The following is a 23,558-nucleotide window of genomic DNA, read 5'->3' as shown; positions in this document are numbered from 1 at the left end:
TCTGGCCACAAAGGGCAGCTTGCTTCCTCTGGCCTGGGCAGGAGGGGCCGAGGGGTCCCCGCCTGCATCCCCGAAGCAGCTCCTCGGCTTGACTCGGGACTCTTTGCCAAGATGCGGCTGGCTGAGGCTTCTCTTTCTCCCGCCGCAGGCTTCATGCTGATTGGGAGCGATGTGAAGCTCAACAGCCCTTCTTCTCTGATTGGACAGGCCTTGACGGATATCCTCCAGCACCCGGAGCGAGCACGCGACGCCCTGCGGGTTCTGCTGCACCTGGTAAGGGGCCTTGGGGGGGGCGCTGGGCATGCGGGAACGGATTCCTGTCCTGCTCTCTGGTGGCGGTTCCTGCTCCTGAGGCATCCCGGGCCATCTGGTCCCTTGCTTGGGGCTCTGGGATGCCGCCTCGCAGCAGGGAGCAGGCCTGGCATGGAGGGGGCAGGCAGGCGTTCCTTCGGGCAGGGCAGGCTCTGCCCCTCCTGTCTCACCCACAGGTGGAGAAGTCCCTGCAGCGCATCCACAGCGGGCAGCACAACTCCATGTACACCTCGCAGCAGAGCGTGGAGAACAAAGTGGGGGGCATCCCAGGCTGGCAGGCTCTGCTGACCGCCGTCGGCTTCCGGCTGGACCCGCCGGCCAGTGGGCTGCCAGCAGCCGTCTTCTTCCCCACTGCGGACCCGGGGGATCGGCTGCAGCGCTGCAGCACCACCCTGCAGGCCTTGCTCGGTGAGTGTGGGGAGCGGGGAGAGGGGCTGCCCCCCCCGCCCTGCTCTGCCAGGAGTGCTCCTGCCCGGGGCCTGTGGGGTGCAGCGACTGAGCAGGTCCTTCTGCCTCCCCAGGCTTGCCAAATGCCGCCCTGCAAGCTCTGTGCAAGCTCACTGCCGCCTCCGAAACTGGGGAGCAGCTCATCGGCCAGGTGAGACCCCCCCCCCCCGCATGGCCTTCAGGGGCGAGAGTGGCTGTTGTGCCCCCAACCCTGGCTCTGTCAGGAGTTCCAAAGGAACCTCGGCCAACCCCCCTCCCCAGTCTGGCCCCCCCAGTCTGGCCGTCCTGTTCTTCACAAGCTTGGCTCTAAACCGTTCGTGTTTTCTCTCTCTCTCCCTCTCCTTTCTGCTTCCCAAAGGCGGTTAAAAACATGGTGGGAATGGTGAGTATGGGGCTGCCCGTCAGCCCCCCCCCCCCCGGTCAGAGTCCAGGTGCTGTTTCTCCACCCTGCGTAGGAAGAGGTCACCCTGCCGTGTCCCGTTCCTTCTCCCCACCCCGAGTGGCCTTGCTCTTCTGCTGCTTCCTTCTTCTTGGTCATTCTCGTGACATGCTGGGGGTGGGTGGGGTGGGGGCTGCTTTAGCTTCCCTGTGACTGAAACCCTCCCACTTTCAGCTTCACCAGGTGCTGGTGCAACTCCAGGTGGGAGAGAAGGAGCAGGACTTCACTTTGGCCCCAATCCAGGTCTCCATCAGCGTCCAGCTGTGGCGGCTGCCCGGCTGCCATGAATTCCTGGCAGCTTTAGGTAGGGTCACGGGCAGGATGGGGGAGGCTGGCTGGCGGCTGGCGGAGGGGGGGGCGACTGCCTGGCTTGAAGTACGTTCTCCGGCGCCCCTGGCCTGGTGGGACGGCTGGGGAGCCTGTTGCCCTGGCCTCAGGCCTGCACTGGGCGGGGCTCCAGCCGGGAGGAGAGGTCCGGCCTCCCCCCCCTCCCCCAGGCACTGGCATTGTGCTGTGTGTGGCTTCTTGCAGGATTCGACCTTTGTGAGGTCGGGCAGGAGGAGGTGACCCTGAAGACGGGCAAGCAGGCCAGCCGCAGGATGGTCCACTTTGCTGTCCAGACTCTGCTGGCCCTGTTCGGTGAGCTTTTGGGGAGGGGGTTCTTGCTGGCACAGACAGGAAGGGCCAGGTGGGGGGCAGGGTGCTTCACACTGTTGCAACTATTGCCTTCCACAGTACCTCTCCGGGGAAGGGGGGGCAAGCCACGCAGCAGTTTTGGGGGGCCAAGGCGTGGCTGGGCCCGGGCTTTGTGTTCCAAGTGGTGGTGGGGTGCATCTCTCAGTCAGCAACGGCCCATTAATGGAGTGATCCTTGTGTAAGTGGCTGCACGGCACGTGGCACAATCCGGGGCCAGTCCCACGTGCTTACCACACCAATCCATGGAGTCCTGTCACAGCTGTTCTTTTTGGGGAGATCTGACAACTCTCGACTTAGGGCAACTCTGCATTGGTAGCTGCCCAGTTCCAAGAGCCAGCTGGCTCGTCATCCTACCTGAAAAGGGGGGGAATCCATTAATGGGATTATTCCCCTAACAGAAAAATAAAGAGGGTCCAAAGCAAAGCCTCCTCTCTCTGTGGTTTCAGTATGAAAGATTGCAACAGGTTAAAAAACAGGCAAGCATTAAAGAAACAATATGGCAGCCTCTTCCAGGAAAACATTTTACAGTCTCTTGCCCCCCCCCAGTTCCTCCCTCCCTCCCCCTTCTGTTTAAGCTAAAAGGTCACAAAACTGTCCTCACATCTTCTTCTCCCAGCAACACGTGATAGTATTTGGCTCCAGCTCAGGAAGCCTGGCAAAAACAATTTCAGCAAGGTCTGTTTCTCCGAGGATAAGCGGTGTGACCTTCAGACTCCACCGTCTGTGCTCTCAGGGACCCAGGCAGGAGGGGGGTCTTGGCTGAGTAAAGGCTGCCCCCTCACTCTCAGTGGAAGGTCTTCAGGCCTAAAGCTGAAGGTGGCCAGGACAGCCTGGCTGTTGTGGGGCATCACGGCCATCCTAAGAATGGACTGCCTCTTTACTTGACATTACTCAGGTACACTTCAGGCTGACTCCCCAGGGCTCGGCACGGGGCTTTGCGCGGCAAGAGGTAGCTGCTGAGATGCAGCGGGGTATTCTTTGTGCAGCCGCTGACAGCAGCACTGCGGTCAACCTCGTGGCTTTCTGCCCACAGGATTGGACCACAGCATCCATGCCAATGTCCTTGTAGGCCCCAGTGTCAATATGAATATTTCCTCCAGGTCAGATTGGCCAGGGATCCTGGAGGGTTTTTGCCTTCCTCTGGGCATAGAGCAAGGGTCACAGGGGGAGTGGAGGAGTGTTGTGAATTTCCTGTGTTGTGCCGGAGGTTGGACTAGATGACCCTTGAGGTCCTTTCCAGCTCTTATGTTTTGAAGTTGTTCAGCCATTGCCCATTCAGTCATTTTGCTCAAGAATGGAACGTTTGAGATATTTATCAAGATCTCTTATTTATCAAGATCTCAATATTTATCAAGATCTCTTGAGTCCAGGGTAGGCCTCTTTAGAAGTGGAGGCACCACAGACTGTTTCATGGCTGGGGCAACCACCCCCTCCTTCAAGGAGGCATTCACTACCTCTCAGATCCTGTCAACCAGCCCGCCCCCAGGCAGATTTAATTAGCCAGGAAGGGCATGGGTCACACAAGCAGGTCTTTGGCCTCAAACCTCAAGGATCTGGCCCACTTCCTCAGACTGAATAAACAACAGCAGCAATCTCAATTATGTATTGGAATGACAAGGCTCCGCTTCTACTTTATGTGTATTTGTGCAAGATAATGAATTGAGATTATGATACGAGTTATGATTAAATTAGAAACAGAATGACTGGTTATTTTGGTACACGTTGTATGAGTTATGCATAACTAGATGGAATTATAGGATGTTTTCCTATTTCTAAGTTTGTATTGGTATGTTGTTAATGGTATTTTTGTAGATTTATATATTTTTTAAATCAATTAAAAATATAAAACACAACCAGCAGCATAAAATTTGATGAAAAAGGCAGTGGTCAGGAGTAAAGACGGCAAAATGAGAGCAGACAGATTTATAAAATTACAACCAGCAGCACCCTGATCGTCTGCCAGCAATAAAAGGGTAGAAAACACAGCAGTGCGAAGGCAGGGCCGAGAGCGGGCAAGCGAGCGAGAGGCCAGGAAAAGCAGACGGCAGAGGGTGGTGTCTTCATGGGGTGAGACAGGGGTGGATGGGTGGCAGCAGCGTTCTCTCGTGCTGCTTGCTAGGCAGAAGGAGGTACTGAACGCGGGTATTTTACCCTGTTCGTGTCTTTCTGCTTTCTTCAGACTCCACAGAGCTACCCAAACGCCTTAGCTTGGACAGCTCCTCGTCGCTGGAATCCCTGGCCTCTGCTCAGTCTGTCTCCAATCCTGGACCGCTCAGCTATCAGAACCCTCCGTTCTCCCCCACGGGCCCAGACAGCTTGGCCTCAGATGCCATCTCGGTGTACAGCCTGAGCTCCATCACCTCCTCCGTCAGCTTTGCCTCGAAGCCAGAGTGTGTGTTGGAAGGAGGAGGCGCCCGGGGGCGCCCCGATTACGAGAGGCCGAAGAACATCTACCCCCAAAGGACCCTGATGCCCCGTGGCCCAATCTCCCCACAGACCAGCACTGCTTTTGGCAAAGATGGGGACGACTATGAAGGGTTCTCCATCATCAGCAGTGACCCACTGACAGTGTACCAAGAGACGAGACGGCCACGGTTCTCCCCGGACCACAGACCCTCCCAGATTCATAAGGCTGGAGGGGTCAAGATTTCAGTCAGCTCCAAGGGGAGCGTCAGTTCCCCAAACTCCCCTGTTAAAATGACTCTCATTCCCAGCCCAAACTCCCCGTTCCAAAAGGTTGGGAAACTCGCGTGTTCGGACACAGGTGACTCGGACCAGTCGAGTACTGAGACAGACAGCACCGTCAAATCGCAGGAGGAAAACAACCCAAAGCTCGACCCTCAGGAACTGGCCCAGAAGATCCTGGAAGAGACTCAGAGCCACCTCCTGGCTGTGGAACACCTCCAACGGAGCACAGGGGGCCAGCTCAGCAAGAGCAGCAGCCTGGACAACGGGGCCTCTCCGCTCACCGGGGCGTCTTCCTTCCGGGCATCAGAAACCAGCGCCTTCAGCAGGCCTCTGTGGTCCAGTCACAAGAGCCAGCCTTCCCCCACTGCCATGAAGCCAAAGCCACCCACCAGGAGCTCCTCCTTGCAGAAGGTGAGCTCCGGCTACAGCAGCCCGACAACATCGGAGGCATCCACCAAGGAAGGCGCCGGACAGCACAGCAACCAGCCGTCCCCCGGCTCCGACCCTCAGGGGCCGCTCTTCAGACTCAAGTACCCCAGCTCTCCCTACAGCCCTCACATTTCCAAATCCCCCAGGAACGTCTCCCCGAGCTCAGGGCACCACTCCCCAGCGGGCAGCACCCCCTCCCCTGCGCTCTCTTACTCCTCCGCCAGCTCAGCCCGCTCCAGCCCTGCTGATGCCCCTGCCCTAGACAAACTCAAGATGGCCACCATCGACGAGAAGGTGCAAGCCATCCACAACCTGAAGATGTTCTGGCAAAACAGCCCCCAGTGCTCCACAGGCCCCGTGAAGGCCTTCGCCTCGGGGAGGGCGGCGGCCAGGAGGGACGTCCTGAGCTTATTGAACTTGTCTCCACGGCACAGCAAGGACGATGCCACCAACAAGATGGAGCTGAAGGACTTGTCTGCTCCTCAGCCCCTGGCCTCATCGCAGAAGAACCCCCAGAATGGACACAGGCGGCCCGACCCCACACAGCCCTCACTCCCGACCAGCACGTCAGGTCCTGGGCACCCTTTGCGGTTGCCTTTGGGAAACGGTTACAAATTCCTGTCACCAGGACGGTTCTTTCCTTCTTCCAAATGCTGAAATCCTTTTGATCTCATGCAGTTCCTGGGCCTTTTTTCCTGCCCATATGCTTGAATGATGCAGGACATGGGGAGGTGGTCTGGGCACTGCCCGGTGATGGGCGGGGCCTGTGTTTTGTAAGCTTGACGCTTGCCTCTCTGCCGCTGGAGTGTGTGTGTGTGTGGGGGGGCACCTGGAAATGGAAATGCACACCATTTTCTGTGACGAGAGGTACAAGCCATGTTATTGATGCTTCCCGGAAGGGGTGGGAACAATGCAGCGCAGCCCTTGCTCTGAAAAGTTTGCTCAGCTCACCTATGGAAGGGGAAGGGAACACAAGAAGAGAGGCTGTTAAAGTGGGGGAAGGAAACAGCCCCCTCTCAGGGAAAGCCCCGGGCGATGGTTCTTTCTGACGCTGGGTGGGTCTCAGCTCACGGAACTTGTCTGGCAGGGACAGGCAGGATCCCCTTGCGGCTGCAGACGGAATAGCGGCAGAGGATGTAAGTCCCTCCAGGGATGGGGAGGCAAAGCAGGGCCGCCGGTCTGACCCTGCCTGGGGCCTGGTGCTCATCTACAAGAGGAAGGTGAGGGGGGAGGAGGCCCCGGGCCCTGCCTCTCCAAAAGCCCCTCACCACAGCTGCTTCTCTCTGCATCTCCCCACCACAGCTGGAGCCTGCCTCTTCTCCAGCCCTCCACATCGGAGAGGGGTGGGGGAGACTTGGCAGCATGCAGGCCCCTTTGCCAAGGTCCTTGTGGAGCTGAGCAGCAGTTTTGCCTCACCCCGCCCCACCCCTTCTGCAGGGGCAGCTGTGTCCCCCTAACTCCGTGTTCCAGCTGGACCTTTGCCCAGCCTCCTTGCTGCCTTGCCCCTGCATCTCATACCAGCCACTGTGCCACGGCTCGTGCTGCAGGCAAACCACTGAGGGCGCCACTGGGACATGCTGCCTGATGCCTGCTGCTTGCCATATGCCTCGCAAGGCATAAGAAGGCAGCCCTGGGGCTTCAGTCCCAAGGAATATCTCCAGGCCGCAACAGACCGGAGTCAGGCAGGGAGCAAACCTCCCCCACTCCCAATTCATTCTGGACCAGAAAGGAAGCCTTACACTAAAGCCATAAAAGCTAAACTCTGGACTGACTTGACGTTGCCCACTCCTTGGTGCGTCTGAACTGGTGAATGGCAGAACTGGGCGGGAGACTGGGGCAGGTGGGGGTGTCCTACCTTTCCCAGTCCAGCAGTCTCCCAGCAGCCTGTGCTGAGCTGCTTTTCGCACACGTGTGCAGGCGCTTGGGAAGAGTTTACCCCCTGAGCATTGCACACAACTGCTAGGCAGTAGCACACGGCCATTTTGAGATGGGGCAAGACTGTTATTGGACCTGCCTGCGGTCCTTTGTGTTTCCTATGCAAAGTCATGCAGTGGGTGGGCGACCCCAACAGAGCTGCAGGGAAAGCCGGGGGGTGGGGGCGGAGGACCTCTCCTCCAGCCCCAAGGCCCTGCCCAGCCTCACCTCTTCTTCCAAGAAGCCTAAAGCAACGGTGCTTCCCCCAAGGCTGCCGGCTGCTCTCCGGGTGGCCCCTTCAGCTCCCCGGCAGCATCCGCAGCCAACCCAGAGGCCGGAGCAGTTGGAAGCCGCTGGCCTCCAGGGCTGCAGGAAACCACTCGGTGGAGCTTCCGACCCCTGCCCTGGCCGCCCCTGCTGGAGGGGTCACCGGGGGACTGGCTCTGGCGGTGGGGAAATGCAGGGAACTCGGCCTCCCCCTCCTGCCACAACCCGTGTCGTCTTCCTTGTCGTTTTTGTGCATGTACACGTGACAATGCTCGCAGTGAGCGAGAAGCGTCCTGTGCGGTGACTCGTTCTCACCGGGGTGCCCCTCTGACCCTGCCGCCACCCGACCCAAAGAGAGACCCTCCTCCGTGTCCGCCTCGTGGCAGGCTTTTCTTCCGTCGGGGTGGGCTCTGCGGCTGCCAGCGGGCCCCACCTCCAGTTTGTGGGGGGCAGCCTGAGCCGCCCCTCCGGCACCTGCCCCCTGCCCGGGACGGGTCGCTCGGCTCCCTTCCCCTAGGTGCGGCAGGGCCGGAGGTGGCCAGGGCTGCGGGAGTGGAGGGCGCGCAAATTCGTGCACGCCTCCCCCGCGGATCTAGAGCCCCCTCTTCCTCCTCTCCGCACTTCGTTTTATGTAGCATCAGCCGTGTTTGGGCCTCTACGGACATTTTTGTAAAGTCAACTCCCGTTTCCAGGCAGCAGCAGCAGCAGCAGCAGCATTAAACTTTTTTATATTCCGACGTTTACCCTGTAAAAAGAATTTCATATTTTTATTGCAACCGCCGCCGCCGCCGCCCCCCCACCCCCTTTTTGTGACTCCTTTGTGTCTATTAAAAGCATCAGCAGCATGACCCCGCTCTCCAATCTCTCTCTCTCGACCCTTCTCGCCCTCTTTCCCTGGCGGCACCCGGGTCCTTGGGGGGGGGGGAAGGGGCCTAGGCAGGCTGTGGGCCCCGGGGGTCTGGACGCCCTACCCGCCCCCCGCCGTTGACCCTCCTGCCTGGCGGGAGGCCCCCGGGGGGATGGGATGCTCCGGGTCGTGGGGTGGGGGGAAGGGGGGGTTCCTGCGCCGGCCGGAAGGCCCGCCTGAGCGGGGGGGGGCTGCAGCCTTTGTCGGCCCCCCGGCTTCCGGCGCCTCCCCACACCGGCGTTGAGGGAGCGAAAGTCCCCCCCCCCACAAGCACACAACTTTCCCCAACACCCTACCGGAAGTACTGAAAGCCCCGCCCCGTTTTTTCCTTCCGGGATCGCCACCGCCCCTCCCAGCGGCAGGCGGGGAGATACGCAAGCGGAGCTTCCGGTAGGCCTGCTCTAGGCCTCGACGTCTCTGTGGCGGAACCCGCCCTCCTGGGCAGCGGAGACCGGAAGCGGCGCAGAGAGGAGGCCAGAGGCGGGGCCTCGCTCCCTGCCGCCCCGAACTTCCGGCGGGGGCGGAGTTGGAGGCCCGCTGCCGGCCTTCCCGATTGGCTGTGCGCCGCGCCGGAAGCGCGGCGGTGTGGGGGAGGGGGGTAGGCGGGGCCCGGTGGCGCCTGCGCGACGCGCTTCTCTGTGCGGGAAGATGGTGCTCGTCAAGGAATTGTAAGTGGAGGGCCGGCGGGGGGGGGTGGGAAGCCCCCCCCCGCTCGCCCCCCCCAGGAGCCGCCGCCCTTCTCACGGCCGCCCCCCCTTCTCTCTCTCTCTCTCTCTCTCTCTGTGACTCCCCCCACACACCCGTGTCTTTCCCTTGCAGCCGCGTGGTCCTGCCCTGCTCCGTGCAAGAGGTGGGTGCCCCCCTCCCCCCGCGGCCCAGCAGCCGGGCGGGTGGGGGCCAGGCCCGGCCCCCGGATGCTGAGGAGGGCCGCCACGGGGGGGAGGGGGGAGGGAGCCCCTCTTTCTCCTTTCTATACGTCCGCAGCAGCCCGGAGGGGAAGGGAGGGGGGCATTCCGGGCGGTCTCCAGCCGCCGCCTGGAGGTTGGCAAGCCCGCGGCAGAGGGAGGGTAGGGTGGGCTGGGGGCCAAAGGCTCCTCCACCCGGGGGTGGGCTGGGGGTGGGGGGCTTCCTGGCCGGCCCTGGAGCTCCTCCGGCTCCCTTTAGGAGGGGCCGGGATGCTGCGGCTGCGGGCGGCGGCTGTTCTCATTTCCCTGGCCGGCCCCCCCGCCCTCTCCCCCCCCTCTCCCCCTCCCCCCCCAGTATCAAGTCGGGCAGCTGTATTCTGTGGCCGAAGCCAGCAAGAACGAGACGGGGGGCGGCGAAGGGATCCAGGTCCTGAAGAACGAGCCCTACGAGAAGGATGGCGAGACTGGCCAGTACACCCACAAGATCTACCACCTGAAGAGGTGCCCCCGGGGGGGGGGCGCCGAAGGGATGGGGTCTGGGGGGGGGTGGCCCAGGCCTGGCCCGCGACTACCCTGCCGCTGTCCCTGCCGCTTTTGCCCACCCTATGGCGCATGCAGGGGGTGCCAGAGGCGTGGGGAGCAGAGGGGTTTCTAGCTGGAAGCTGTAGCGGCTGGGAGAGCGGGCAGGCGCCAGCAGGTGTGGGACTGTGGGAGGGGGAGCTCCCTGCTTGAAGAGCATCTCCCACCGTCGGAGGAGCTGTTTTGGGGGCACCGGTTTCCTTTCCTTCTCAGGGTCCTCCTCAAAGAGAACAGAACTTGTTGCATTTTGCAGATCCTGGATAATTCAGTTAAGCTTTCGGGGGGGATGACACATGCCGCTGCTCATTGGCTAGAGAAGAAATGTGTGTAGTGGTAGGTGGGGTACGATTGGCTGTGAGGGGCGCGCGGAGAGAAGAACTCTTCCTGAGGTTTCCTACCAGCAAGCAGGGTCCTTGGGGGCTCTTCCACAGAAGCCTCCTATCTTGCAAGCCTTCAGGCTCTCTAGGAAAGGGAGAGCTTGCTCTGTGGAAAGCCGCGTGGATTGTGTCGTGGTTGCTTCCTTTAACTTCAGCTTGATTATTCTTGGGATTTAAACACTTCAGCGGCTTACAGGTACTGGATTGCTGGGCGCGTGCACGTTGTCTACTGCTCACCTGGTGAGAAATGTCTCTTTTGGCAGATTGTGGAAGGGGATAACCGAACTCTTACGGTGAATTCTACTGTCCTGACTTTCCCTTCTGGTTTTGCAGCAAAGTCCCTGGTTTTGTGCGAATGATTGCTCCCGAAGGCTCGCTGGTCTTCCACGAAAAGGCCTGGAACGCGTACCCATACTGCCGGACGGGTGAGTGTCCTTATTGGCCCCGGGCAAGCAGTTTGAGGCCAGGCACCGGGAGCGTGCCTGTTGTGTTAGGTGCTGTAAAGGAACGCAGGCAGGATGCTGCTGCAGCTGTCTTGCTTGTGGGCTTCCTAGAGGCACCTGGTTGGCCACTGTGTGAACAGACTGCTGGACTTGAGGACCTGGGTCTGATCCAGCAGGGCCTTTCCTACGTTCTTATGTCATCTGAGCCTTGGGCTTTTGCCGGGGGGGGGGTCAGCGTTCGCTGGAGCGTATTACTGGAACCTGATTAGCTAACGAATCTCCGTAAACGTCTATTCGCTTGGTTGTGAGCACTTGCAGTCCACCCCTGGTGTGTCTGTGGTCCGGGGGGGTGACGGCTTCCAGTTAGCAAGGTGCACGTCTTAGCTAGTCTAGCAAGTACTTGAGGCACAGGCTGAAGGGGCAGGAGCAGAATGGCCAGAATACCACACCGCAGGGCCTGGGCTGGTAGCATAGCCAGGGAGCTTGCCTGAGGGCTTGGCCTTCCAGCTGTTCGGGGGGGAAAGGGTGTTCTGTCTCCCCAACCCCTGCACATTAGCTATAGAACAAGCATGCGGGGCTACAGCCCTGGTATTTTAACGAGTGAGCTCAATGAGCTTGTATTTAGAGGGAACCCCAATGTCGGGTTCTGTCCTTGGCTGATTGTTTTCTCTCTCTCTTTCTCTTTGCTATCTCTGGGCTTCAGTCGTCACGGTGAGTACTGCTGCTTTGCTCTGCAAGTGGTGTTTAACTTTTAGCAGCTTTGAAATGTTTAATCTTGTGAGTTTGCCAGTGTGTCTGCAGGGTCCCTCTGGGGTGAGGGATTAAGGTCCTCCACTGAGCCTCCTGGATTTTCAGGCTGACTGGGGCACGTTCAGCAAGGGGAGAAAAGAAAAAATTTCCTTGGGGATGGAAATTGCTTCCTCCGAGCCCTGCTTCTAGGCCGTCCAGTATCTCCTCCCGCAGACTGAGGGGATGAAATGAAGGCCCCAGTTCTTGGGGGGGGGGGGAGAATGCTGAGCAACTTCCCGCCTGCCTTCCGGGGAAACATGGGCACGTAATCCTGCAAATTACCAATAAATTGGGAGGTGTTCTAGAATGCGCAGACTGAAGCATTCTTTTGTCACCCTAAGGGGTAGAGCCCACCCCCCATCCTTCAGGGTGAGCTGTTGGGAGGGACCCTTAGCTTCAGTGGGTTGAGGAGGGGGGCCACTGCTTGTTCTTTTGCACAGCAGGCTGGGAGGGCTTCTGTGGTTGGCAGGCCTGGGCCCTGTCTGTGGCTGCAGATGAAGCAACTGCCCTAAGGGGTCGTCCTGTGCCAAGATGTCCTTTGGGGCCAGAAGTGACACTTGAAACAGCTTGAAGAGGAGCTTGCAATTAATCCTATTGGTCCCTGCCACGTTTGATTTTTTTCTTTTTGTCAGAACGAATACATGAAAGAGGACTTCGTCATCAAAATTGAGACATGGCATAAGCCGGACTTGGGGAGTTCGGACAACGTAGGTTGGGGAGTGGGCTGGGCTGTTCATGCGGCCTGCTGCTCGACACCCTCGACAGCCAGTCAGCTAACTGAAGACACGCTTCCACCCTTCCTGGGGATGCGTGGGCCTCCGCCAGTCCTGCGAGGGGAGTGCCGGGCAACTTGGAGCGCGCTGGCTCTTTGCTCGAGGGCACCCTCCGCTCCCAGGGGTACTTCCTTGGGGGGGGGGAGTGACAGTCACGGCCAGGGCTGCTGGAACTCTCTGTCCCTCTTGCAGGTCCACGAGCTGGATCCAGATACATGGAAGAGCATTGAAGTTGTTCACATTGACATTGCTGACCGAAACCAAGTGGAACCAGGAGTAAGTGGACCCCGTCCCCTTGGGGAGGGGGCTAGGAACTGAGGTGCAGCTTCTGGCTGGTGTGAAGGGGGGTGGGTTCCTGCTGGCAGAGTTAGACGGGCCTGCAGAAGCTTCTACTTGGAAAAGACTAGCGGGAAGTTTCCCTTTCCGCCAACGCGTGGCAGTTTTTATGGTGGGCTGGCAGCGTCCTACGAGTGAAGGACTTTGGAAGCTTCTGCAGCTGCTAGGTGGGGTTCTCCGGCGTTTGCTCGGCATGTCTGCTCCTGCGCAGCTTTCTCGTAGAGGCCGTTCATGCCCTGGTCTTGAGCTGAGAGGCTGAGACAGTGAGCTTGCGGGAGACTTGCGGAACTGCCTGTAAGGATGTCTGTGTTGGGATGCTTTATGGGTGGCTGAATTTGTTTACTGCATGCTCAGCTTTTCTTGCTGAGTTTCGGCAGATTAATGGATATAAAGCGGGGCTGGGCAGGGCTCCTTGGAGAGGCTCAACTGACTCCCGTGTAAATGCTAGTAAATGCATCTCCCAAGTGTGCAGGAGAGCTGCTAGGGATGTGTTCTTAGGTTTTTATTAGCTGCTTTTCAGCTTGCAATGCAGGGTGAACACAGCAGAGAGGGGGAAAGGCAGTGCTCGCCCTCCCCCCCCAGCAGATCTTCCTCCTGGGCCAAGAGGTTTTGGGTCAGCTCAGGAGTCAAAAGGTGGCTGTGAGAAATGGGGTGTGTGGTGCGGCTCAGACCCGTGCTTGGTAACCGGGCGTATGGGATCCTGTCGCCCTCGGAAGTGGGGTGGTGGTGGCTCCCCTTGCAGGATCCAGTCTTTGCATCCCAGTGACCAAGTTCCCCCTGGCCTTGCTGCTGTCCCTGGTCCGAGCTGAAGGCACACTTTGGAGGTGGCTTGTTCTCCACGGTGTGTGTGTGTGTGTGTAATGGCACATTTCCAAGTGTCTTTGCCTATTTGGAAGGGGGGGTCCCTGCCTGGACTTGCCTCGGCCCTGAAGAGGGGCCCTGCCTTTCTCCTCCCATCAGATTCTCAATTATAGTCTGTCACAACAAACTGGGTTGCCAGCGGAGCAGAGAACCCCGTGGACGAGCAGAGGGCTTTCCCTCTGCAGCTGCACGTGCGCGGGTCTTGCCAAGCGCTTGGCCTTCGCTTTGAATGAACCTCGGCCAAGCAATCTCAAACACTGATCAATAAACAGCCTGGCTCCGAACTTGGCAGGCTCTTGAAGGGCCTAATGGAAGTCAGATGGCCGCCCTGTCCTGCTCCAAATGTAGACAAAGGGCTGGGCAGACATCTGTTGCTTGCCTGAAATTTTAATTTAAACCTGACTCCTTCTAATCATCTCCAGTGTTTTGTCAAAGTTGTTTTATGTGATTTGTATACAAAAGTCACTTCCCAGGAGAGGAGGAATCTTGAAAGTGTAAGCAGAAAGAGACGTACAATTAGCTACAGAGAGGGCTACGCTTTTGGAAGTGATTTGAAAGAAAATGAACAGAATGAAAACATAAATTAAGATCAGGTTGGTAGCAGCTTCTCTGCCTTGTTGCCCCCCCCCCATCTCACCCAGGCCAGTGGACTTGCTTCATCTTCTTGACCAGAAATCCTAAAGGGTTTTCTTAGGGTGGGTTGCATTCTTGGGGGGGGGGGCTGTTCTTTCTCCAGTCTGCCTTTTCCCCTCAACTTGCCCAAGGAGCTTCTGATGAAGCCCCATCTTCCCACCCCCGGGGTTTTCTCACCTCTCCTCTAGCTTATCCACATAGGTCTCTGTCTGAGAACTGCATCCTTGTGCACAAAGCTTGCAAGCGCCGTGGTCTGGGAGATGGTGCAGACGGGCTGAGAGAGTCCATGCTTTCCCTAGCTCTGCAAGGGTCTCTTATCTCAGCCCAGCAAGGCAGGAATCCTGCCCTGGGCCTCTTCTGCTCCCTTCCCACTACCGCATCTTGGGGTGTAGGTCTCCTGGGTGCCTTCCCCTGTTCTACTGTTCCTACTAATTTGGTAAGGAGGGGGGCTCTTGCTGCAGCCTGACCCAGACGGAGCTGCCTCTCTCTCATGCTGTCGCTGGCCAAGTTCCTTCGACAATGGTTGCGGCCCTCGGAAGCGTACTCGAGTTGTCCAGCGTAGTGCTGGATCCTTCCCACTGTTGAACAGAAGCAGTCTTTGGAGCACTTCACGGCTGCTTTTTGTTGGAGGGGGCTTCTTCCCTGGTGGGAGAAGGTGAATCCAGCAGTGGCCCACGCTCTTCATCGGGCGAGTGCTGGCAGAATTTGTCCTGCTTTTGTCCACCGCACTCCCTTCCTCCCCCCCAAGGACTCAGGGTGAGGAACGTAATTCTCCCCTCCTTCGTTATATCCTCACAATAATAACAAGACTAGACTGAGACAGCATATCTGGCCAAAGGTCATCTGGTGAGCTTCCATAGCAGAGAAGGGGTTTGAACCCAGGTCTCCTCAGGTGACTATCACACCGCACTGGAATATCGAGGCACTTGTTCCCACCCCTCTGTGGGGCTGGGGCTGCTGATCCGGTCCCTCCCTTTGCTGCTGGTTGCCTTCCTGGGGCCCTGATGGGCTAGAGGGGGAGAGAGGCAGGCGTGTGAGCATTTTAAATGGAATAAAAGTTATCTGATTACATTCCCCCGGGGTGGGGGGGGAGAGGAGGGGTCAGCTCTCAGGCCCTTGGAATTCTTCTTTGGTCTGAAGGCAGCTTTCCTTCTCGTAGCACACGGTGCTTGACGAAGTTCCAGGTGTCAGAATTCACTCGGGCAGAATTGGAGTGTGTGTGTGTGGGGGGGGTGCAGTGTGCTCATCTTGCTACAGGAGGCTGCTTCTTTCCGTGGGGGGGGGATCTGCCACCAGGACTCAGGTATGGAGCCCTTTGTGTGCTTCCTCCCTTGCTTTGGTGGGGTGGGTGTGCTGTGTGAAGTAGGCAGACACTGCTGGTCCACACGTGGGGACTTTGCATGGTGCTTCGAAGGCCTTTTGAGGGCTTGGCCTGAGGAGTGTTTTGTAACTTGAGCTGGCAAGAGTTTGTTTCCCCCCACTGGCCCAAAGGAGCCTGGGGTGGGGAGCTCTGGAGAAGAGCACGGTCATAAGCAAGGGGGGGCAAGGGGCTGTGGTCGGTTTGCCTCTGGGCCTTTCCCGGGCCATTCCTGTTCTGTCACGTTGGATGCCTTCGCCTCCTGGCCAGAGGAGAACTGCCGGGGCCTTTTCTCTGTGCCTTAGCCTTGCCTCTCTTCCCGTGGTGTGTTTTGATTCACAGGACTACAAAGCTGACGAGGACCCAGCACTTTTCCAGTCAGTCAAGACCAAGAGAGGCCCTTTAGGACCCAACTGGAAGGTAAGGACAGCAGCATGGTCAGGTCGCGGGGCAAGCAGGAGGGACCTTTCCTTCGCATGGGTTGTGTGTTGGTGCCCCCCTCCCCCATTGCTGCAGGGAGCTCAGCGTGGCCGGGGTGACTCTTCTCCTTCTCCCCCTCCCACTGTTGCTCTGTGGGGAGGGTGGGCTCATTGTACCCTGTCTTTGGCTGGCCCAGATGGAGGGGGGGCTCCTGCAGGGCGGAGTTGTAGCCATCCTGAGGCCTGATTTCTATGGGAGGTTTGCGGGGTTGAGCCAGGCGGCCTTTGGGGCCCCCTCGATGTGTGAGCCCCCTTTGCGTGGGAGCCGGGCAGCCTGGGCTGCGCGTTGAGTCGCGGTGGGTGGGCCGGGTCTCGTGAGGGTCAGTTCCAAGCGTCCCATTTGGGAGGGGTCTGTGGGAAGCACTCCCTTGGCCTCCTCTGGTCTGCTCGCAACCCTCCTCGCCTTGCCCCCATGCCCCCTTGGGGGCTCAGAACTCTGCGCCCGCACAGGAGGAGAGGAGGCTTCTCTAGAAGTGTCAGTGTTCTGCACGGATGCCGATAAGCACCAGGAATCCTTCTTGCGTCTCTGAAATGCCCGAGGAACATGGGCCAGAAGCGCTGGCCAAACCTGCCGCAGGCGTTCCAGGGCCTTTGGTGCTTGGCTGTGGGCTCCGGGCTGCTTTCGGCACCCCTGTGTGCCTGCCCTGCCCGCAAGGGTCTGCCAAAGCCTTTATGCCCAAAGTGAGTAGCTGGAGGGCATTTGGGGGAGGGGAGGGGGCTTTCCCTGAAAGGGGGGGGACAGCTTTATTCAGTGTGGGCTCCTCCCTCCTAAACTGGATGAGAACCAGGAAAGCTTCCCACACCACCACCACCACCAGAAAAGTTCCAGTTGTTGGAATTTTCCCAGTGTGGTGTGTGACTGATTGTGCGCATGTAACAGGAATCATAGAGTTGGAAGGGACCACCAGGGCCATCTAGTCCAACACCTTGCACAATGCAGGAAATTCACAACCACCTCCCCCTCTCATGATCTGCCTAAGTTCACAGAATCAGCATTGCTGGCATTGCTTTAAAACCTCCATGGAAGGAAGGCCCACCCCCTTCCTGAGGAAGCCTCGTTCCACTGAGGAACCGCTCTGCCTGTCAGAAAGTTCTTCCTAATGTTTAGCTGGAAACTCAAGATTTAATTTCAACCCGTTGGTTCTGGTCCGACCTTCTGGGGCAACAGAAAACAACTCAGCACCATTCTCTATATGACAGCCCTTTAAATACTTGGTTATCGTATCCCCTCTCAGTTGTCTCCAGGCTAAACATAGCCAGCTCCTTCAACTTTTCCTCACAGGACTTGGTCTCCAGACCCCTCAACATCTTTGTTGCCCTCCCCTGGACATGTTCCAGCTTGTCTACATCCTTCTTCTTAAATTGTGGTGTCCGAAACTGAACACAATACTCTAGATGAGGTCCAACCAGAGCAGAGTAAAGCGATACCATCACTTTGCATGATCTGGACACTATACTTCTGTTGATGCAGCCCAGGATCCCATTTGCCTTTTTTGCTACCGCATCACACTGCTGACTCATGTTCAGTGTTTGGTCTTCTAAGACTCCAAGATCCTTTTCCCATGACCTACTGCCAAGACAAGTCTCCCCCATCCTATAATTATGCATTTGATTTACCCAAATGCAGAACTTTACATTTATCTCAGTTGAAATTCATTTTATTAGTTTTAGCCCAGTTTTCCAGCCTGTCAAGATCATCCTGTATCCTGGTTCTGTCTTCTACGGTATTTGCTACCCCTCCCAATTTAGAATCATCTGCAAATTTAATAAGCTGCAAATTTAAATTCCTGCATTGTGCAGGGGGTTGGACTAGATGACCCAGGTGGTCCCTTCCAATTCTGTGATTCTGTTATTCTTTTTACATGCGCACAATCAGCCACACACCGCACTAGGAAAATTCCAACAACTGGAACTTCTCTGGTGGTGGCGGTGGCTGGACTTGCAGGTGGGGGGCTGGCTTCCCTCTCATCCCCTGGGCGCGTGTTTTGGTTCTGTGCCTGCAGAAGGAGCTGGCAGCTGATGAGGACTGTCCCAAAATGTGCGCCTACAAGTTGGTGACGATCAAATTTAAGTGGTGGGGATTGCAGAATAAAGTCGAGAACTTCATTCAGAAGGTGAGAAGCCTGCTGGAGAGACAACTCATTGTGCAGGGGGTTGGACTAGATGACACTGGAGGTCCCTTCCAACCCTGTGATTCTAACTGGTGGGGTGGGGGTGGGGAGGGAAATCCTCTGCTTCCTTCTGGAATCTTCCCCGGGGAGGGGGGTGGGCAGCTCTATCCCCCTTCCTGGCAGCAGCTGTTTGGTCCACCTGGGCCTGCCAGCTGATCCCCACACATCCTCTCCTCTCAATAGCAAGAAAAGAGGATCTTCACCAACTTCCATCGGCAGCTCTTCTGCTGGATTGACAAGTGGATCGATCTCTCTATGGAAGACATCCGGCAGATGGAGGATGAAACCCAGAGAGAGCTGGAAGCGGTGAGTAGACAGCCAGCCCCGGCGCTGCAGGTCTTCCCTTCCCCGCTCCCTGGGAATGTGCATCAGCTCCGAGGCCTGTGGTAAAGAGGCTCCGCCCCTCTTGCCCGTGCTCATCGTGAGCTCTGAATGTGGAGGCAGATTGTCCTGCCGGCTGTTTCCAGCTCTTCGTGACTCTGAAACGGGCTGTTGCCCTTTTCCCTTTGGATTGGGTGCCCCTCTGCTCGTGCAATGGGGCAAACCCCAGGCAAGCCCTCCTGTTGGTTTTGGCCCTGTCCAGCGGGGTGCTTGCTGGATGCTCCTCCGCAAACGTGGCGTTCTCATGTAGAGCTCAGTGGTGGGCCTAATCTTCTTGCCTTCTTTCCCCACCTGCCTGCCATACTTGGGCATTTTCATCTTCCTGCTTCTTCTTGTGCGTCTCTTTGCAAAGCTGCTGCTCATAAGTCTGATGGGGGCTGGGCTGTGACAGCCAGAACCACAACCCTGTTTGCAGCAGCATGCTTTCCTGTTGTTCTGCTCACAGGGATTGTCCCCCCACCCACACTGAGTCCTTCTCTTGCCCCTTCCCCCACACGCACGCACACACTCATGCCTGGAGAGGGGCGGGGCGGCTGGCCGTGGCCCCAGCCCTTCATTCTGCGCAGGGTTCTCTGTCTGTCTTTGCCTGTCTCTCCTCTGCCAGCATTGGTTTCTTCATCACATGTCTCTGTTGCTCTCTCTGATTTCTCCTGTCCTCCGCTGCACCTTCTTTTGCTCTTCCTGCATCTCAGCCCTGGACAGTTTCACACAGTTCTCTGAGCACCGTGCTCTTCTTCCAGCAGGAGTTCTTGTGTCGTGCTGAAAACACACCAGAATCACCGGGACTTGGTGAATTTCCTCTGGCTTCAGGGTTGCGCGCCTGTAGGTCACTGTCTAGCCTACCAAAATGTCCAGATCCAGTTTCTGAGTTCCTCTTCCCCCCCCGGCCCTTCTCCAGTGAGGCAGCACAAAGACGTCCCAGCAGTTTGCTTAAGTTGTGTGCTGGGAAGGCGGGCGAGCACTTGCTGCCCTTCCCTTCCCCGTGCGCAGGGGCCAGGCCCGCCTGGGGCTGGCTGACGAAAGCCGTTCTTCAGTGGATGTGAGCCTTCATCGCTAACCCCTGCTGGGTTAGCTGCCCGGAGGCTGACAGTTCTATTTTGCATCTAGATGCGTAAGAAGGGTTCCGTTCGAGGTACGTTGGCTGCTGACGTCTAGAGGAATCCTGTGTAGGGTCACAGGCAGAATCAAGTTGTGTAAGTGATTCCTTGGGAGAGGAGGGCCGTGTCTGAGCTCCCCGCCAGCCCACTCTTATCATTATCATCTCTCTCTCTCTCTCTCTCTCTCTCTCTCTCTCTCTCTCTCTCTCTCTCTCTCTCTGGCACCGGGCATGAATACTTCACTGCCAGTATCGTGGTATTCTGAAGACAAAGCCTTGCATCCTACCAGCTCTCCGCCCGGTCTGTCGTGCTCGGGATCCTGGTGCCCGTTCCCTCGGCGGGTGGCCTCGCGCTTCTGTGTCTGGCTCTCCCTCCTGCCCTTTGTGGCTCCCCCTGGAGCTTCCAGGGTCAAGCCAGAGCAGCTCAGTGGTTTATTCTTAAGGAGATGAGCTGCTCTGAATTAGCATCGGGCGTCCCCTGTTGTGAAGGTGTCGAATCCCCCTGTGTGGTCTTTGCTGCTTCTCTCGAACTTGCTGCAGCTTCACAGGGGAATCGTAGAGTTGGAAGGGATCACCAGGGTCATCCAGTCCAACCCCCTGCACAATGCAGGAAATTCACAACTACTTTCCCCCCTCACACACGCCCAGTGACCCCCTACTCCATGCCCTGAAGATGGTCAAGATGCCCTCGCCTTCTCATCACCTGCCCAAGGTCACAGAACCAGCATTGCTGACAGATGGCCTTCTAGCCTCTACTTAAAAACCTCCAGGGAAGGAGAGCTCACCACCACCTCCTGAGGAAGCCTCTGTTCCACTGAGGAACCACTCTGTCAGGAAGTTGATTCCTTTCCCCAGAATGAATCCTAGCTTCCGAAGGCCCTGTCTCCCAGCCCCAGGCTCTGTGCTAGGCTCCGGAGCGGGTTTTTTCCCCTAGCAAGTGCGGCCGGTCCTGCTGCTGGCTGCGTGGCTGGCCATCTTGATGGGCTGCGTGGTCCTGCTTTATCCTCACTCCGTTTCTTGGCAGCGACACGGCCGGCCAATTCTGCCTCTGATGGGCTCTGCCTTTTCTCTCTGCAGTTGCGTAACCAAGGTCAGGTGAGAGGGACGAGCGCCGCCAACGATGAATGACAGCCCGTCTTCCCAGCCTGGCTGTCAGCACGTTGATCCACATGACTCTGCACATCGGGGTTGTGCATGCGTGCGCACACAGCAGCGTGTGCACATGTCCGGAGGAGCTGCCCCAGTTTCTCCAGGGTACTGGATCTCTTTCACAAAGGAAACCCCTTTCATTATGTAGACCTATTGCAAACGAGCCCGCCCAGTGTCACGTCAGGGGAGAAGAATCAGCCGCAGTAGTGCCGCGGCCATGCTCCATGACGGTTGCCACTGGACCAATTGACCGCTTTGTGCTGGATGCCTGCCTGAGCCCGGGAGCAGGCTGGCCCTCGAGCCGACTGGAGGCCGCGTTCCCGGTGGGTCTCGTGGCTCAGCTTGCTCCAGGGCTCCAGGGGCACGGCAGCCGGGCTGAGTCTCTCCTCCTGCTGTTATGCAAACCGGCCTGGATCAGCAGTTAACTCCCTGTCTTGTGTTTCCCCACCTGGTTTTTGGAATAAGAACTCTTGAATGTATTTATAGCTATTTATTTCTGGATTGTCGCTGTCTCAAAATCAAATCAGAAATGGCTCTTGTAGCAGTAGTCAGTTTTTTGCTATTGAGGGAAAATGAGGAGGGAAAAAAAAGCCCAGCTTTTATCAGTCTGCTGCTGCAAAGAAAAAAAAATCTTGTTTTACTGGTATTTTGTATATTGAAAATTGAGTGTTTCTTTCACTAAAATCAGCAAAATGAGAAGATGCTTGTGATTTGTAAGCATCATGAATGGACCTATGGTAGATGCTTGTTCAGCTCAGCCTGGCAGCCAGAGACCTCCGCTTTTGCTCCTGCGTTCCAGAGCTGTCGCTTGTCAGCTGCCCTTTGCTGCAACAGACAGAGGAGAAACGAGGTTTCTGGCTCTCTTCATGCTCAAAAATACACTGTATAAAAGGTTGTTGCTGTTCAGATATATGTGGCAAAATTTTAACCTTAGCATTTTTTTGTTTTGTTATTGACTAGAGGTAAACACAAGAACTGGTCTTTGGAAGACCTTCTGTAGATTGTCTTAAGGATATCTTCCCTTCTTTTGAGGAGAGGGACTTGTACCCTGGATATGCCGCCTTCCCCAAAGCTTGGTAGAGTAGCAGCAGAGTCTTGATGGAGCGGAGGAGTCGAACTCTGGCCGGCTTTAAGGGTATCGTGTGGGAGGGGCTGCCGTGGCCACTGAACCAACGGAGAAGCCATCAGGGGGGGCCGAGTCTCATAGATCTGCTGAACGGTGGGTGCCCTCCCCCCTCCCCCCCCCAATGCATACAGGCTCTCCCACCATGGCTTCACACCAAAGTTTTGTGGGGTGGGGGAATAGTCCTCAGGCGTTGGGAAAGGAACTTGGTCATGAATGTAAAATGTAGCTTCCTTCTGCAGTTTCTGGCCTGGACCGCATTAAGGAAATTTAAATAAATTTGCTCATAAAATCCTCCTTGTCTGTGCTTTGGGTACCCTCGTGCTGGGAGAATGGGGCTGTGGGGATGGGGGGGCGGAATGAGAGTCTTAGGGCTCATAGCAGAGGCAAAAAGGCCGCCTTGCCAGGGTATGTTGCTGCTTCAGTTCTCCAGAAGGCAAACTTCCCAGGAACCATTTTGTTCAACCTAAAAGGGCCTCCGCCCTCTCAGGTCAGCATCCGACAGGCTTTGCTGTCAACTTCAAGGAGACGGCCTTAATCTATGCAGACCGGCACGACTGTCCCACGGTCCCACGACTCGGCTGCCATCCTGAACTGGTGTTTGTATATGCAGTATGCAGGTTAGGCCCTGCCCCATTGTTCAATAACCCTTGTAATTAATAATAATTTGCTTTTATTTAGTGTTCACACTCAAACTATTCATCAGCTTACACCACACTGCAGATTGTATGTGTGTGTGTGGAGACAGACTTGGCTGAGACTAGAGGGTGAGGTGGTGGCAGAGGAGAGATTTGAACCAGTGCCTTCTCAGAGCCACTTTGATAGGCCGGCGTTCTGGTGGGCCTGGGCACCATTGTATCAGCCCCCCCCACACACACACACACACACCCCGGCACAAATGCCAGTTCAGGGTTGGGAAATGCTGGGATTCTGTGACAGGATTTGGCCTAAAAAACAGCCTTGGGGCATTATGGGTCAGGGCATCTGGAGGGGGGGGGGCTAACTTTTCCTCTAACGCAGTTCCCCTGATCAACAACACACTCAACACCACACACACACACCCCAGCCTGCCTTGATCCCCAGGAGGGGGAAGAAAGGGGCACATACACCCCTGCCTTTTCCTTACCAGGGCTTAAATCTGTGTGTGTGCGTGGGTGGGGGGTATGTGAAAGTTTGATCAGAGAAACGGAGGGTTTTTTTTTTTTTTGATAGTTAACCCCCTCCTTCCCTGGGGCTGTGGCCCAGCTTCATATATTCTAACTTTTCTAATGTCATCTTTTGTGAGGGTACTTAGTGTGTTTGAACAACCCAAAAACATTATTTTTTTTTAATGTGGGGAAGAGGCTTTGAGGAGCCAGGTCAGCGGAGAAGGCTTTAATTTTTCCCCAACTTTGCCCCCCCTCCAGCTGCTGTTTGCCTTGTGGAGGAAACCATGGGGGTGGCGCTCCGCTCCTCTACCATCCCCTCCGTGGTGGAAACTGCAGCTTCCCAGAGGAGGGACAACTCAAGAATCTAGGGTGGGTCAAAGGTTAAACAGCTATCCCAAGTAGCTTATGGGATTAGGCTGGGTTGTGGCAGAACCCCTTCCGACGACAATGACCGTTCCAAAAAGTTTAGCGGCACTCGCAGACCCCTGGGGACCCCTCAGTGCTTTGGCATTAATGGGTAGCCGTTTGACATCCTGCTGCCCCTCTGCAAACAGAGACCAGGAAACCACACACACACACACACACACACACACACTAATTGCATTCCCAGTGGGTAGCCGTGTTAGTCTGTCTGCAGTAGTAGAAAAGGGCTAGAGTCCAGTGGCACCTTAAAGAGTAACCAAAATATTTTCTGGTAGGGTAGGAGCTTTCGTGAGCCACAGCTCACTTCTTCAGATCTGAAGAAGTGAGCTGTGGCTCACGAAAGCTCATACCCTACCAGAAAATATTTTGGTTAGTCTTTAAGGTGCTACTGGACTCTTGCCCTTTTCGACTAATTGCATTCCGTTAAAGGCCCCAA

At 56.9% G+C, this 23,558-nt stretch overlaps 2 protein-coding genes across 3 annotated transcripts in view; both read left to right on the top strand.

Annotated features, from left to right (window-relative positions):
* The window catches only part of TTC28 (tetratricopeptide repeat domain 28), a 114,353-nt gene extending 108,675 nt beyond the window's left edge, over positions 1 to 5,678 (top strand). The window contains exons 19-25 of the mRNA XM_056859126.1: positions 149 to 273; positions 489 to 720; positions 834 to 910; positions 1,118 to 1,141; positions 1,373 to 1,502; positions 1,730 to 1,837; positions 4,074 to 5,678. Coding sequence (XP_056715104.1) covers positions 149 to 273; positions 489 to 720; positions 834 to 910; positions 1,118 to 1,141; positions 1,373 to 1,502; positions 1,730 to 1,837; positions 4,074 to 5,668 — 2,291 coding nt within the window. The 3' untranslated portion in view covers positions 5,669 to 5,678. The remainder of the gene's footprint in view (positions 1 to 148; positions 274 to 488; positions 721 to 833; positions 911 to 1,117; positions 1,142 to 1,372; positions 1,503 to 1,729; positions 1,838 to 4,073) is intronic.
* A 3,069-nt stretch (positions 5,679 to 8,747) lies between these two features.
* PITPNB (phosphatidylinositol transfer protein beta) lies at positions 8,748 to 20,407 on the top strand. Of its 2 annotated transcripts, none has more exons than XM_056859538.1 (11): positions 8,748 to 8,767; positions 8,919 to 8,949; positions 9,360 to 9,505; positions 10,294 to 10,385; positions 11,107 to 11,114; positions 11,825 to 11,899; positions 12,158 to 12,241; positions 15,495 to 15,572; positions 17,635 to 17,745; positions 17,986 to 18,108; positions 20,357 to 20,407. In XM_056859538.1, the coding sequence occupies exons 1-11, from the start codon at positions 8,748 to 8,750 to the stop codon at positions 20,405 to 20,407; spliced, it is 819 nt and encodes a 272-aa protein (XP_056715516.1). The 2 variants fall into 2 exon arrangements, with proteins under 2 accessions (XP_056715516.1, XP_056715517.1); XM_056859539.1 differs by lacking the exon at positions 20,357 to 20,407 and adding an exon at positions 19,291 to 19,338.
* The last annotated feature ends 3,151 nt before the right edge of the window (positions 20,408 to 23,558 follow it).

The sequence above is a fragment of the Euleptes europaea genome, chromosome 13 (genome assembly GCF_029931775.1).
Source record: "Euleptes europaea isolate rEulEur1 chromosome 13, rEulEur1.hap1, whole genome shotgun sequence".
NCBI classification, from domain to species: domain Eukaryota; kingdom Metazoa; phylum Chordata; class Lepidosauria; order Squamata; family Sphaerodactylidae; genus Euleptes; species Euleptes europaea.
This window is presented reverse-complemented; position numbering and strand designations above follow the sequence as displayed.